Source organism: Nerophis ophidion, linkage group LG14, assembly GCF_033978795.1.
Source record: "Nerophis ophidion isolate RoL-2023_Sa linkage group LG14, RoL_Noph_v1.0, whole genome shotgun sequence".
In the NCBI taxonomy this organism is placed as follows: Eukaryota; Metazoa; Chordata; class Actinopteri; order Syngnathiformes; family Syngnathidae; genus Nerophis; species Nerophis ophidion.
In genome coordinates, this window is record NC_084624.1 from 6,129,601 (window position 1) to 6,146,045 (window position 16,445).

General features: G+C 42.2%; 1 protein-coding gene and 1 long non-coding RNA gene across 2 annotated transcripts in view; one reads left to right on the plus strand and one right to left on the minus strand.

Annotated features, from left to right (window-relative positions):
- Positions 1-16,445, plus strand: part of LOC133568027 (retinal-specific phospholipid-transporting ATPase ABCA4-like) — a 135,928-nt gene that overhangs the window by 58,016 nt on the left and 61,467 nt on the right. The window contains 5 exon segments of the mRNA XM_061919719.1: positions 1,953-2,129; positions 9,101-9,323; positions 9,390-9,611; positions 12,364-12,568; positions 12,649-12,741. Of these exon segments, the coding sequence (XP_061775703.1) occupies positions 1,953-2,129; positions 9,101-9,323; positions 9,390-9,611; positions 12,364-12,568; positions 12,649-12,741 (920 nt within the window).
- LOC133568028 (uncharacterized) overlaps positions 14,963-16,445 on the minus strand; it is a 39,660-nt gene continuing 38,177 nt past the window's right edge. The window contains exon 4 of the long non-coding RNA XR_009809523.1: positions 14,963-15,646. This is a non-coding gene — a long non-coding RNA (uncharacterized LOC133568028). The remainder of the gene's footprint in view (positions 15,647-16,445) is intronic.

The window sequence follows — 16,445 nt, forward strand, 5'->3', positions numbered from 1 at the left end:
TATTTGATATTTTACGGTAATGTGTTAATAATTTCACACATAAGTCGCGCCGAAGTATATGTCGCAAACAATGAAAAAAACTGCGACTTATAGTACGAAAAATACGGTAGTTACCGCCGAAAATTACGGCGTTACAGTTGTAATGCGTTAGTCTTAGCACTGTTTAAGAGACGCAATTATCCTCACAGGATATTTGTGGATAAGCTTTACGTGTGATATCAAGTTTGCATGTGTTTTCGTACATGTAAAACATTTAGTAGATCAGGCCCTATTGTTGTGTGAACTGGTTTAACGATGAAAGTGTTAAAGGCCTACTGAAATGAGATTTTCTTATTCAAACGGGGATAGCAGGTCCATTCTATGTGTCGTACTTGATCATTTTACAATATTTTTGCTGAAAGGATTTAGTAGAGAACATCCACGATAAAGTTTGCAACTTTTGGTTGCTAATAAAAAAGCCTTGCCTGTACCGGAAGTAGCAGACGATGTGCGCGTGACGTCACGGGTTGTGGAGCTCCTCACATCTGAACATTGTTTACAATCATGGCCACCAGCAGCGAGGGATTTCCCCATTAATTTGAGCGAGGATGAAAGATTCGTGGATGAGGAAAGTGAGAGTGAAGGACTAGGGGAAAAAAAAAAAAAAGACCATACAATGGGAGCGATTCAGATGTTATTAGACACATTTACTAGGATAATTCTGGAAAGTTGGCGACTTGTCTAGGGTGTACCCCGCCTTCCGCCCGATTGTAGCTGAGATAGGCGCCAGCGCCCCCCCGCGACCCCAAAAGGGAATAAGCGGTAGGAAATGGATGGATGGATGGATGAATTCTGGAAAATCCTTTATCTGCTTATTGTGTTAATAGTGTTTTAGTGAGATTATGAAGTCATACCTGAAAGTCGGGTGGCTGCGGTGAACGCCATTGTCTCTGAGAGAAGCCGAGGAGCCAAGATCACAGCTGCCTTTTTAAACTGCAGGAGAAGGTCGCATAATCCACTAAAGAGCCGACTTAATATCACAATTTTCCCATCCAAAAACTTGCTGGTTGACGTAGAGAAACATGTTCGCTTGACCGCGAAAATTCTGGAAAATCCCTTATCTGCTTATTGTGTTACTAGTGTTTTAGTGAGATTATATGGTCGTACCTTTACAACATGAAGGTCGACCCCGCACCTTTCTTCAGCACCAGTCGACGGGTGGTGGCGATGCCCATCTCTGCCCTTCGCAAGGGACTCTCTTCGAAACACAATCTTTCGAAATGATCGCTGCATAATACACTGTACTTTGTGTGTGTGGTCCAATCCAACCGTGTTCGCTTGACCGCTCTGTTCCATAGTAAAGCTTCACCGTCATCTTTCGGGAATGTAAACAAAGAAACACCGGCTGTGTTTGTGTTGCTAAAGGCGGCAGCAATACACCGTTTCCCACCTACAGCTTTCTTCTTTGACGTCTCCATTACTCATTGAAAAAATTCCAAAAGATTCAGCAACACAGAGTCCAGAATACTTTGGAATTATGCGATGAAAAGAGATGAATTATAGCTGTGAACGGTGCTGGAACAAAATGTCCTCTACAATGCGTGACGTCACACGCACACGTCATCATACCATGAAGTTTTTGCATGACATTTCCGCGCGAAATTGAAAATTGCAATTTAGTAAACTAAAGCGGCCGTATTGGCATGTCTTGCAATGTTAATATTTCATCATTGATATATAAACTATCAGACTGCGTGGTCGCTAGTAGTGGCTTTCATTTAACCCCCAATTCCAACCTTTGATGCTGAGTGCCAAGCCGGGAGGTAATGGGTCCCATTTTTATAGTCTTCGGTATGACTCGGCCGGGGTTCGAACTCCCACACTCTAACCACTAGGCCGTTACTGGTTAAAACAAACAGACAAATAAAATTTAAAAAATGGGCCAATAAGTGTCTGATATGTGTTCTGTACAGGTACTGGGACCCCGGCCCCAGGGCCGACGCCATAGAGGACCAGAGGTACATCTGGGGGGGCTTTGCCTACCTGCAGGACATGATCGAGCACGGCATCATCAAGGTGCACACTGGCCACGACCGGCCCCTGGGGGTCTACCTGCAGCAGATGCCCTACCCGTGCTACGTGGATGACCTGTGAGTGGCGCGCCGGACGCTACGCGGTATCGCTCGAGTCCGTGTCAGTCGTTCTTTTTTTCAAAGTCAAATCAGAGCTAAAAAAAATTAAATTAAAGCTGCAAGCAGCGATGGACGGGACCAACTTTTGCTAGTGTTTCCTGCCTTTATACATTCAACATATCTTTACCTGCACATTACCCACCTTCCCTGCATCCTGGGGTCACACTGGTGCTTCTTTCTTCCACCCATACACGCTGGTGCTTCCTGCCATCACCCAGATAACATATCTTTACCTGCACATTACCTACATTCTCTGTATCCTGGAGTCAAACTGGTGCCTCCTTCTTTCACCCAGACAACATATCTTTACCTGCACATTACCTACCTTCTCTGCATTGTGTGGTCACGCTGGTGCTTCCTGCTTTTAAACGGCCATCTTGAGACGGCAGCAGCGCAGCTGTTCTTTGAAGGCTCGTAAAATCAAAACCAGAGCAGTTAGAAAAACTCCTTTCTCAACTTTTAATCAGAAAGGTTCAATCTCTTTCCCGTGCGGGTTTGAAGCCGACACAACAAACCCGCTCAGAGGAGATAATGTTTGAAAAAAGGTGACGGGTTTTTACAAATGTTTTTTTTTTGAAGGGGTAATTGCTAACTTCCTGTTGATTTTTGCTGAAGGATGTAAATGAATGAAATATAGGTCTAAGTGAGACCTACATAGAGGTTTTTGTTTCATGTCTCTACGACATTCTTACCGGAAGTTACAGGCTGTTTTGTCTGTTTTCTTCCTAAGAGCAGTTTTGTCTGTGTTTGATTCCTAGGGGGCGCTAGAGCGCAATTTTGAGTTTTGGGGTTTGGTTTTTTTCAATAGATCGTAATTTTCGCCAGTCCTGATGTGTGTGTTAAATTTGGTGAGTTTTGAAGCATGTAAAGGGGGTAAAATTACAGCTCAAAGAGGCAAAAATTTAATTTTTTTAGGAAACTTTTGTTTTGAAGGGGTTTTTGCCAACTTCCTGTTGATTTTTGCCAAAGGAGGTCAGTGTATGAAATCTAGGTCTAAGTCAGACCTACATAGAGGTTTTTGTTTCATGTCTCTACGACATTCCTAACGGAAGTTACAAGCAGTTTTGTCAGTCTTTTCCTAGGGGGCGCTAGAGCGCAATTTTGAGTTTTGGGGTTTGGTTTTTTCAATAAATCATAACTTTCGCCAGTCCTGATGTGTGTGTCCAGTTTGGTGAGTTTTGAAGCATTTTAAGGGGGTCAAATTACAGCTCAAAGAGGCAAAAATTAAATTTTTTAGGAAACTTCTGTTTTGAAGGGTTTTTTTGCCAACTTTCTGTTGATTTTTCCTGAAGGAGGTCAGTGGATGAAATCTAGGTCTAAGTCAGACCTACATAGAGGATTTTGTTTCATGTCTCTACGACATTCCTAACGGAAGTTACAAGCAGTTTTGTCAGTTTTTTCCTAGGGGGCGCTAGAGCGCAATTTTGAGTTTTGGGGTTTGGTTTTTTCAATAGATCGTAACTTTTACCAGTCCTGCTGTGTGTGTCCAGTTTGGTGAGTTTTGAAGCATTTTAAGGGCGTCAAATTACGGCTCAAAGAGGCAAAAATGTAATTTTTTAGGAAACGTTTGTTTTGAAGGGGTTTTTGCCAACTTCCTGTTGATTTTTGCTGAAGGAGGTCAGTGGATGAAATCTAGGTCTAAGTTAGACCTACATAGAGGTTTTTGTTTCATGTCTCTACGACATTCCTAACGGAAGTTACAAGCAGTTTTGTCAGTTTTTTCCTAGGGGGCTCTAGAGTGCAATTTTGAGTTTTGGGTTTTTTGATTAGATGGCAATTTTTGCCCGTCCTGATGTGTGTGTTAAATTTGGTGAGTTTTAAAGCATGTTAAGGGGGTCAAATTACAGCTCAAAGAGGCGGTGGTATAAAAATAATAAAACCTTAGAAATAAAACAGGGTCCTCTGTCCCAAAGGGACATTCGCTCCCTAAAAATGTGTTATTTCCATATTTGTTTACAGACCAATGGTTTGGATTTCCCTTTTTTTTATCAGCACAATAGTAAAACGGACAAAACAACGGATAACAGGCATTCCATTTGAGACATGGTAAATGTCAATTAGTGTGACGACCGATCAGATCACAAGTTGCTGTCTTGAGGGTGCATGGGAGTTTGCCCAACCAGGACTTGGAGAAGGCATTCAACCGTGTCCCTCGGGAAGTCCTGTGGGGAGTGCTCAGAGAGTATGGGGCATCGGACTGTCTGATTGTGGCGGTCCACTCCCTGAGCTTGGTCCGCATTGCCGGCAGTAAGTCAGACCCGTTTCCAGTGAGGGTTGGACTCCGCCAAGGCTGCCCTTTGCCACCCATTCTGTTCATAACTTTCATGGACAGAATTTTTAGGCGCAGTCAAGCCGTTGAGGGGATCTGGTTTGGGATCCTGGTCGTGGAACTGTGGACCAGCTCTATACTCTCGGCAGGGTCCTTGAGGGCTCATGGGAGTTTGCCCAACCAGTCTACATGTGCTTTGTGGACTTGGAGAAGGCATTCGACCGTGTCCCTCGGGAAGTCCTGTGGGGAGTGCTCAGAGAGTATGGGGTATCGGACTGTCTTATTGTGGCGGTCCGCTCCCTGTATGATCAGTGTCAGAGCTTGGTCCGCATTGCCGGCAGTAAGTCGGACCCGTTTCCAGTGAGGGTTGGACTCCGCCAAGGCTGCTCTTTGTCACCGATTCTATTCATAACTTTTATGGACAGAATTTCTAGGCGCAAATCAAGGCGTTGAGGGGTTCCGGTTTGGTGGCTGCAGGATTAAGTCTCTGCTTTTTGCAGATGATGTGGTCCTGATGGTTTCATCTGGCCAGGATCTTCAGCTCTGACTGGATCGGTTCGCAGCCGAGCGTGAAGCGACTGGGGTTACAATCAGCACCTCCAAGTCCGAGTCCATGGTTCTCGCCCGGAAAAGGGTGGAGTACCAACTCCGGGTTGGGGAGGAGACCCTGCCCCAAGTGGAGGAGTTTAACTACCTGGGAGTCTTGTTCACGAGTGAGGGGAGAGTGGATCGTGAGATCAACAGGCGGAACGGTGCGGCGTCTTCAGTAATGCGGACGCTGTATGGATCCGTTGTGGTGAAGAAGGAGCTGAGCCGGAAGGCAAAGCTGTCAATTTTCCGGTCGATCCACGTTCCCATCCTCACCTATGGTCATGAGCTTTGGGTTAGGACCGAAAGGACAAGATCACGGGTACAAGCGGACAAAATGAGTTTCCTCCGCAGGATTAAGTCTCTGCTTTTTGCAGATAATGTGGTCCTGATGGTTTCATCTGGCCAGGATCTTCAGCTCTGACTGGATTGGTTCGCAGTAGAGCGTGAAGCGACTGGGGTTAGAATCAGCACCTCCAAGTCCGAGTCCATGGTTCTCGCCCGGAAAAGGGTGGAGTGCCAACTCCGGGTTGGGGAGGAGACCCTGCCCCAAGTGGAGGAGTTCAGGTACCTCGGAGTCTTGTTCACGAGTGAGGGAAGAGTGGATCGTGAGATCGGTGCGGCGTCTTCAGTAATGCGGACGCTGTATCGATCCGTTGTGGTGAAGAAGGAGCTGAGCCGGAAGGCAAAGCTCTCAATTTACCGGTCGATCTACGTTCCCATCCTCACCTATGGTCATGAGCTTTGGATCATGACCGAAAGGACAAGATCACGGGTGGTGGGTCTCTCCTTTAGAGATAGGGTGAGAAGCTCTGCCATCCGGTAGGAGGTCAAAGTAAAGTCCCCCACATGGAGAGGAGCCAGATGAGGTGGTTCAGGCATCTGGTCAGGATGCCACCCGAACGCCTCCCTCGGGAGGTGTTTAGAGCATGTCCGACCGGTAGGAGGCCACGGGGAAGACCCAGGACATGTTGGGAAGACTATGTCTCCCGGCTAGCCTGGGAACGCCTCGGGATCCCCCGTGAAGAGAAGGACAAAGTGGCTGGGGAGAGCGAAGTCTGGGCTTCCCTGCCTAGGCGACCCAACCTCGGGAAAAAATGGATGGATGGATAGTATGGTTTGAACTCACGACCTTCCAGTCTCAGGACGGACATTCTAACCACAAGGCCACTGTGTATATTTGTTTTTATCCATTTTTTTTTAAAGAAAAAAAATATGATTCAGCTTGTGTCGAAAATGGACAACTTGTTACATGTGTATAACAGGTTACTTTTTCCAACTTCAATAATAATTTTTAGAGAATGAGAAAGTGGACTAATCATGATAGCTCAAGTGAAGTTAATAAAAACTACACCAGGAAGTTGCCTACAGCCGCAGGTTTCTTGACCTGGAGGCAGCTCAAACTTATTCTAATGCAATAATTATGTCTCGTTTTTATTTTTGTATAACATGTTGGTCGCAGGCAAGCAAAGTGACACTGAGGCCATTGGAAACTTTGCACAAACAATCGCTTAAAATCCTTGACCAAAAAACCACAACACCACCGTCACTGTTTAGCTCTCCAAAAAATAGACTGTTAAATTTAGCTAACATTCAAGGATTAGCATCAATACGGATGGCTCATCGAATCCTAAATAACACTGCACCAGCGCCACTTAAGCACTTTGTCCAGTTTACATCTGCTGTGACAACTCGGAACGCACGAGCCTCCACCAGAGGGCAGTGCAGCGTACCCAGATGTAAAACATCTTTTGCACAATCAGCCTTTTCATATAAAGCCATAAAGGAATGGAACGACCTCACAACAAACTTGAAAAGTCTAACAGATTACTCTTCATTCACAGTTGAAGTTAAAAAGTGGCTGCTCACACGGTCAATAAGGTGGACACTATGTTTGGCAGATCAACTTAATGTGTATTATATTTATCCATGAGAGCATTTTTGTTGTAAATTGTGAGGTGAATCTGTCAAAATCATTGTCCGGTTCAAACACTGGTGACATCTATTAATCAGACAAGAACCAAGGAACCAAGCAGACACAGGGTTAAATAGAGCTCATGAGGAGACACGTGTTTTGGGCTGTACTCTAGTTACAGATCCAAACAACGTTCTAAAGAACAGCCCGTGTGCCTCCTGTATTTATTAAGGAAATCCCTATTACATCATTGTGACTGAGCGAAAGGGGGGAGTGGACTCGACGCAAGATATGATAATACAAAAATCCAAATATGTTGACACTTGGTGCTATCGCCCAGTCTGTTCTTGTGCTGGTCCCAGAACAGAATGTTTGGCCTTGGCAGTCAGCATGCGGAATCTGGACAGAACACTCATAGGAAAGAAAGGCAAGCAATCTCTCAGATTGCTAGTTCTGCACAAATACAGAAAAAACGCTTCAGCACAAATTGACAATACTTTATAGTATCGGCCATTAGGCATATAGTTATGATGATAATATATACATAATTATTCCAACAATCATGGTTGTGTTTTTACTAGGGCTGGGCAACGATTAAAAATCTTAATCGAAGTTAATCGCACTATTTCTCCGATTAATCGCGATTAACTGCATTGTACACGCAAAGCCCAATAATGAATTCAAAAGTAGTGTGTAGTGCACCTTTATTGGAATATTCTCCCACATGAACAAAAGCGCCAAAACATTTGTTGTGCAAACACAATTTAAATCAGTCCTTGTTAAACAGTAGCAGTTAAATAGCATATTTGATGAAAATCAACTCAAAAAACGTAAATACAAACATTTAAGCTTATTGCCACTGCCAGGGTATTTAAGTTATCCTGTTTGTTATGGAAAATAAATATAATCTACATACAAATCTCTGAGCCACAATCATAACATCTGAACAGGCAATTGCTGAGGTAACAGCAGAAACATTTTTTTTGTTTGTTTAAAAAACCTATATTATAGGTAGTGGGCTGTTTTAGGTAATTTTTGATCAAATTATCCGTAGTAGCAATATTAATAATGTTGTGTTTATTCTGCGTAGTGCACTTAAAATAATTATGACCATATCTAGGAATTGATATGATGGGAATTTTCCGATTGTTTGCTTGGTGCTTTGATAAACTGAACGCATCATATACATGGTACTATATTGTGATGTTATGAGCCAGGGAAATAAAGAACTACCCTACCCAGCATGCAACAGGAGTGACGAGCATGCGCGGTAGCCCGGTATAGGTTGTGTCGCCATGACGGCATCTTGTATGTTGTGATATGCACGCTCTGAAAGTAAACGTTAAGAACTCAGCCAACACTCCTGGTCTGCATTATTCATAAATAGACAGACAACACATATACTCCGCTGCTTCACCGGCCGCTGGATGTAGCCGGCAAAGTATTCCCATGCTAGCTAGCCGGTCTAGCAAGCACGCCTCATTCAGTCCAAAACGGCCCGATCTATCCACATCCAGAATTGTCTGGCGGTCGTAAGTGATCCCGGAGTGACCACGCTGTAAGCCAGCCATGAAATTTGCAGAATTGTCCGGTCGGTATTTTTGCCAAATGTTCCATCTTTACCAAGAGCCCCTCGACAACGAAGCCCATCCAGGCGACGCCATCTTTTTAAGAAAAGGCGTTAACAAAATAAAAGCATGTAAACAACATCCGCAAATGTTCGATAAAATAATTGTCGGCGTTAATAGATTGATGAGTTAACGCGTAATTAACGCATTAATTTGCCCACCCCTAGTTTTTACAAATGATGACAGATGTGAACAAGAGCATGTATTGTATGTGTTATGATGTAAAGGAGAGGTGTCGTACTGTATATTAAGTATGTGTCCCTGAAAGGGTATTTTATGACTTTTCTTGATTTGATTACATGCTACAGTATGATTTTATTGCATAATTTTTGTAGTCTTTTAATTTAGGTAGCCAGGGACTGCAGATGGAAATGAGTTATTTAGCTATAATCTGGTACAGAACATATCTGTCTTTGATCTTAATGTTTCTGTGCGTCGTCCCTTCAAAAAAAACCTAAACTAAACTAATTGGCAGTTATTTGCTTTTGTTAACCGCCGGTGTACTTTCTTCACTTTCTTACCCCCTCAGCTTCATGATCACGCTGAACCGCTGCTTCCCGATGTTCATGGTGTTGGCGTGGATCTACTCGGTGTCCATGACGGTAAAAAGCATCGTGCTGGAGAAGGAGCTGCGCCTCAAGGAGACCCTCAAGGCCATGGGCGTGTCCAACGGCGTCCTCTGGTGGACGTGGTTCATCGACAGCTTTGTCGTGATGGCGGCCAGCACGGCGTTGCTCACCTCCATCATCGTGGTGAGGGAACCCAGGCACGGACGACGGTTCTTGGATGGAATTCCATACAGTGCGTTGTCTTTTCAGGGCGGCAAGGTGCTGAACTACAGCGACCCCCTGCTGGTCTTCTTCTTCCTGCTGACGTTCACGGTGGCCACCGTCACGCAGTGCTTCCTCATGAGCGTCTTCTTCAACAAGGCCAACCTGGCGGCGGCGTGCAGCGGCGTGGTCTACTTCACCCTCTACCTGCCCCACGTGCTCTGCGTCACCTGGCAGGACCGCGTCACCACCAACATGAAGCTGGCGGCCGTACGTTGACCACTCGACACAAGTTCTTTACCAAACTCGTCCTCATTGTTTAGCCAGAATAATGGTTTTAAGTGCATGAAGTAACGTAAAAGGAAAACGTATCTAAACGCAACAGAACGATGTTATAAGCAAACTGCAAAGTCAGAATTAACATCTTAAGGCCCGAGCTGTTTGTTTACATGCTTTTTTTTTATTTCTTTTTACTATTTGGGCTTATCGGACCCTAATTAGAATAACAACTTTTGATATGATGTACTTAGTCCATAAGTACACAAACGTGTACTTCATGTTTAGTGACTTAGTCCATAAGTACACAAACGTGTACGTCATGTTTAGTGACATGCTAATTATTATTTTGACACATTTTCCCCCCCAAATTCCACTGTATGTTGTACTCTTCTGACACCACCAGATGACAGTATAAGTGTCCACATAAGTGGCTATAAGACCCCAATTTCAGTAGTGTACACACATTTGTATATATATATATATATATATATATATATATATATATATATATATATATATATATATATATATATATATATATATGCAATTAAACAGTTACGCAATCGTCACTGTATTAAAGCAGTATAAAATAATAGGTCATCAAATAATTCAGACAAATGTAATAATTACAAATAAAGTGTACCTTAGTACCTTATAATTTTTCTACCATTTTCATAGGAGACTATTTAAATGAAGTAAATAGTCTCCTTTTGGCTGAACAGACATAAAGTACCTTCCGTAAAATGTAAGGCCCAAGCTGTTTTTTTACATGGTTTTTTAAATTTATTTTTTTTATTCATCTTTGCTTATTGGACCCTAAATAGAATAAAAAAATAATCATCTTTTGATATAATGTACTTAGTCCATAAGTACACAAACGTGTACGTCATATTTAGTGACATGTTCATTCTTTTTTCGACACTTTTTCCCCCCAAACTCCATTGGATGTTATACTCTTCTGACACCACCAGATGACAGTATAAGTGTCCACATAAGTGGCCATAAGACCCCAATTTCAGGAGTGTACACAAATTTGTATATATATATATATATATATATATATATATATATATATATATATATATATATATATATATGCAATTAAACAGTTACATAATCATCACTGTATTAAAGCAGTATAAAATAGTATGTCATCAAATTATTCAGACAAATGTAATAATTAAAAATAAAGTGTACCTTATAATTTTTCAAACATTTTCGTATTATTTAAATAAAGTAAATAGTCTCCTTTTGGTTGAACAAACATAAAGCATCTTCCATAAAATGTAAATTAACCTACCCTCTTAAGGCCCGAGCTGTTTTTTTACATGCTCTTTTTAAAATTCTCTTTGCTATTTGGGCTTATTGGACCCTAATTAGAATAAAAACCAAGAATCATCTTTTGATATGATGTACTTAGTCCATAAGTACACAAACGTGTACGTCATGTTAAGTGACATGCTAATTCTTATTTTGACATTTTTTACCCCCCAAATTCCATTGTATGTTATACTCTTCTGACAACACCAGACGGCAGTATAAGTGTCCACATAAGTGGCCATAAAACCCCAATTTCAGTAGTGTACAAAAAATTTGTATGTATATATATGTATATATATATATATATATATATATATATATATACAATTAAACAGTTAGGTAATCGTCACTGTATTAAGCCAGTACAAAATAGTATGTCATCAAATTATTCAGACAAATGTAATAATTAAAAATAAAGTGTATCTTATAATTTTTCCAACATATTCGTATTATTTAAATAAAATAAATAGTCTCCTTTTGGCTGAATAAACATAAAGCACCTTCCATAAAATGTAAATTATCTTACCCTCTTAAGGCCCGAGCTGTTTTTTTTCTCCATGCTTTTTTTTAATTCTCTTTGCTATCTGGGCTTATTGGACCCTAATTAAAATAAAAACTAGGAATCATATTTTGATATGATGTACTTAGTCCATAAGTACACAAACGTGTACGTCATGTTAAGTGACATGCTAATTCTTATTTTGACACTTTTTCCCCCCCAAATTCCATTGTATGTTATACTCTTCTGACACCGCCAGATGGCATTATACGTGTCCACATAAGTGGCCATAAGACCCCAATTTCAGTACACAAATGTGTATATATATATATATATATATATATATATATATATATATATATATATATATATGCAATTAATATTATAATTTATTTTTTATTTTTATTAGATCGCAGTTTGTGTGTGTCCAGTTTGGTGAGTTCTGAAGCATTTTAAGGGGGTGAAATTACGGCTCAAAGAGGCAAAAATGACATTTTTACAATAAAACTGTGTGATTTTTGCTGATACTGTTCCCGATTAAGGTCAGTATCGGCCAACACCTCAGGCTCCTCTATTGTTAATTTCACACACACTCACTCGGTGTGGTGAAATTATTCTCTGCATTTGACACACCACGCTTGATCACGCCCTGGGAGGTGAGGGGAGCAGTGAGCTGCAGCTTTGGCTGCGCCCGGGAATCATTTTGGGTGATATAACCCCCCAAATTCCAACCCTAAGCAGGGAGGTAACGGGTCCCATTTTTTATCGTCTTTGGTATGACTCAACCGGGATTTGAACTCACAACCTACCTAGTGGTAAGGCCTGGTGGTTTGGGCCGACACCCTTACTACTAGGCCACCGAGAAGGCATCGTAACAGAAGCAAAAAAAGTCAGACTCACAATGGTATTGTCTCCGCCGTCTAGAGCCTTTTGTCCCCGGTGGCGTTCGGCTTTGGGACCGAGTACCTGTCCCGCTACGAGGAGCAGTGTTTGGGTCTACAGTGGGACAACATCCGGACCAGCCCGCTGGAGAAGGACGGCTACTCGTTCCTCACCTCCATCCTCATGATGCTGCTGGACGCCCTTCTCTACGCCGTCCTGGCCTGGTACCTGGACACCGTCTTCCCGGGTAGGGGGCTACTTCGACCTTCTCGGTCTCGAATGTGGAATCCATGCAATCAATGACGTGACGCACCGTGTCCCCTGCAGGACAGTACGGCATCGGACGCCCGTTCTACTTCCCTCTGCAGCCGTCCTACTGGCACAACGCCGCCGCTGCATCTGCTGGAAGTGACGATCCAGGTTAGAATGATTGTTGCCGGCTCACAATCGCACCAAAATAATGCAAGCTAAAATGTAAACACGTTCCGGTGGGAAATTATGTCAATAATCTTTGACCTGTATTCTGAAATCCCAAAAAGAGGACAAATATACAGTGGGGCAAAAAAAGTATTTAGTCAGCCAGCGATTGTGCAAGTTCTCCCACTTAAAATGATGACAGAGGTCTGTAATTTTCATCATAGGTACACTTCAACTGTGAGAGACAGAATGTGGAAAAAAATCCAGAAATTCACATTGTAGGAATTTTAAAGAATTTATTTGGTGGAAAATAAGTATTTGGTCAAGCATTCAAAGCTCTCACTGATGGAAGGAGGTTTTGGCTCCAAATCTCACGATACATGGCCCCATTCATTCTTTCCTTAACACGGATCAATCGTCCTGTCCCTTTAGCAGAAAAACAGCCCCAAAGCATGATGTTTCCACCCCCATGCTTCACAGTAGGTCTGGTGTTCTTGGGATGCAACTCGGTATTTTTCTTCCTCCAAACACGACCAGTTGAGTTCATACCAAAAAGTTTCTATTTTGGTTTCATCTGACCACATGATATTCTCCCAATCCTCTGCTGTATCATCCATGTGCTCTCTGGCAAACTTCAGACGAGCCTGGACATGCACTGGCTTAAGCAGGGGGACACATCTGGCACTGCAGGATTTGATTCCCTGTCGGCGTAGTGTGTTACTGATGGTAACCTTTGTTACTTTGGTCCCAGCTCTCTGCAGGTCATTCACCAAGTCCCCCCGTGTGGTTATGGGATTTTTGCTCACCGTTCTCATGATCATTTTGACCCCACTGGATGAGATCTTGCGTGGAGCCCTAGATCTAGGGAGATTATCAGTGGTCTTGTATGACTTCCATTTTCTGATAATTGCTCCCACAGTTGAATTTTTCACACCAAGCTGCTTGCCTATTGTAGATTCACTCTTCCCAGTCTGGTGCAGGTCTACAATTCTTTTCCTGGTGTCCTTCGACAGCTCTTTGGTCTTGGCCATTGTGGAGATTGGAGTCTGACTGTTGAGGCTGTGGACAGGTGTCTTTTATACAGATAACGAGTTCAAACACGTGACATTAATACAGGTAACGAGTGGAGGACAGAAGAGCTTCTTAAAGACGAAGTTACAGGTCTGTGAGAGCCAGAGATCTTCCTTGTTTGAAGTGACCAAATACTTATCTTGCCGATTGTATTGTACCATATGTCCCGGCAAGAAATCTGCGTTCAAAGAACTCCGGCTTATTAGTGACTCCCAGAGCCCAAAAAAAATGTGCGGCCTATAGAGCGTTTTCTATTCGGGCTCCAATACTCTGGAATGCAAAAACAAAAACAGCCCCAAAGCATGATGTTTCCACCCCCATGCTTCACAGTAGGTCTGGTGTTCTTGGATGCAACTCAGTATTTTTCTTCCTCCAAACACGACGAGTTGAGTTCATACCAAAAAGTTCTATTTTGGTTTCATCTGACCACATGATATTCTCCAATCCTCTGCTGTATCATCCATGTATCCATTTTGGTTTAAAACTCAACTCGTCGTGCTTAAAGGAAGGAGGAATACTGAGTTGCATCCCAAGAACACCATACCTACTGTGAAGCATGGGGGGTGGAAACATCATGTTTTGGGGCTGTTTTTGTTTTTGCATTCCAGAGTATTGGAGCCCGAATAGAAAACGCTCTATAGCCCGCACATTTTTTGGGGGCTCTGGGAATCACTAATTAGTCGGAGTTCTTTGAACGCAGATTTCTTGCCGGGACATATGGTACAATACAATCGGCAAGATGGGCTGGAGCTAGACCGTGTAGTATTTTATACGTAAGTAGTAAAACCTAAGTATTCGTGGATGAGGAAAGTTAGGGTGAAGCACTAATAAAAAATAAATAAATAAAATAAAATAAAAAAAAGGCGACGACTCCAGGTGGCGGCAGTGGGAGCATCTCAAATGTAATTAGACACATTTACAAGGATAATTGGGCTTCACGGTGGCAGAAGGTTTAGTGCGTCTGCCTCACAATACGAAGTTCCTGCAGTCCTGGTTCAAATCCAGGCTCGGGATCTTTCTGTGTGGAGTTTGCATGTTCTCTCCCGTGAATGCGTGGGTTCCCTTCGGTACTCCGGCTTCCTCCCACCTCCAAAGACATGCACCTGGGGATAGGTTGATTGGCAACACTAAATGGTCCCTAGTGTGTGAATGTGAGTGTGAATGTTGTCTGTCTATCTGTGTTGGCCCTGCGATGAGGTGGCGACTCGTCCAGGGTGTACCCCGCCTTCCGCCCGATTGTAGCTGAGATAGGCGCCAGCGCCCCCCGCGACCCCAAAAGGGAATAAGCAGTAGAAAATGGATGGATGGATGGATAGTAAAACCTTAAAGTCACATCTTAAGTGCACAGGAAGCCAGTATAGCAGGGGTAGGGAACCTATGGCTCTAGAGCCAAATGTGGCTCTTTTGATGACTGCATCTGGCTCTCAGATAAATCTTAGCTGATATTGCTTAACACGATAAGAAATGAATATATCCGCCGGTAATTTGTCAGGTTCAAACACTGATGACATCTATTAAACAGACGAGAAGCAAGGAATCATGCAGAGACAGAGTTCCATTTGTCTCAATGAGGAGACGTGTTTTGGGCTGTATTCTAGTTACAGATCCAAACTACATTCTAAAAGTCCAGCCCGCGTGCTTCCTCTATTTATTTGGGAGGTCCATTTTTAACCTCACTGAAGGTGTCGCCGAGGGAAGGGGGTAAACCCGACAACTCCAGTTAGACACAATATGTTTATACAAAAATACAAATGTGTTGATGCTGGTGATATCGCCTTGTCTCTCTGCTCTGTCTGCGTCACGGCGGTGTTCGGCCTTGGCAGTCAGCAGGCCGATCCTGAAAACAGACACTGATACCAGAATGGCACTTTGCACGGACAAAGAAAAATACCACTTCAGTACAATTAAGCATAAAAGTTGTGTGATAATATATACAAAATTACTATAACATAATCACATCGTTAAAAATAACATTCAAAATATAAAACATCCTCAGGCGTTTTAATCCATCCAACCGTTTTCTACCATACCTGTTCATGAAGTCGCATTAATGTTAAGAAGTACTTTAATTATTGTTGGTTAACATCAGAATAAAAATCTTATTAAAAGGAAAAAGGGACTTATTATACTTAAAGAATGTTAGTCCTACTTAAAAATGCACACATTTTGTTCACAAAAATACATTTTAAAATATTTGGTTTCCATGGCTATCTCAGCCAAAAAGGTTACCGACCCCAGCAGTATAGGTATATATATATATATTTAAATATATATATATAAATATATATATATATAAAGGTATAGGCCTAATATGATCAAACTGTTTTGTTCTTGTCAAAAGTCTAGCAGCCGCATTTTGTACCAACTGTAATCTTTTAATGCTAGACAAAGGGAGACCCGGAAATAATACGTTACAGAAATCGAGACGATACGTAACGAACGCATGATTAATGATCTCAGCGTCGCTAGTGGACGAAATAAATGTAATAAAATGTGATAAACGTATGCATTATCCTGTTAAATCTCACATTCTATATTGTGTTTTGGAAAAAAGGTTGTCATAAACGTTACTTAATTCATTAAAAATAATTAAAAACAAAACAATTTTTTTTTCTATACATATTTAAATGTGTTCA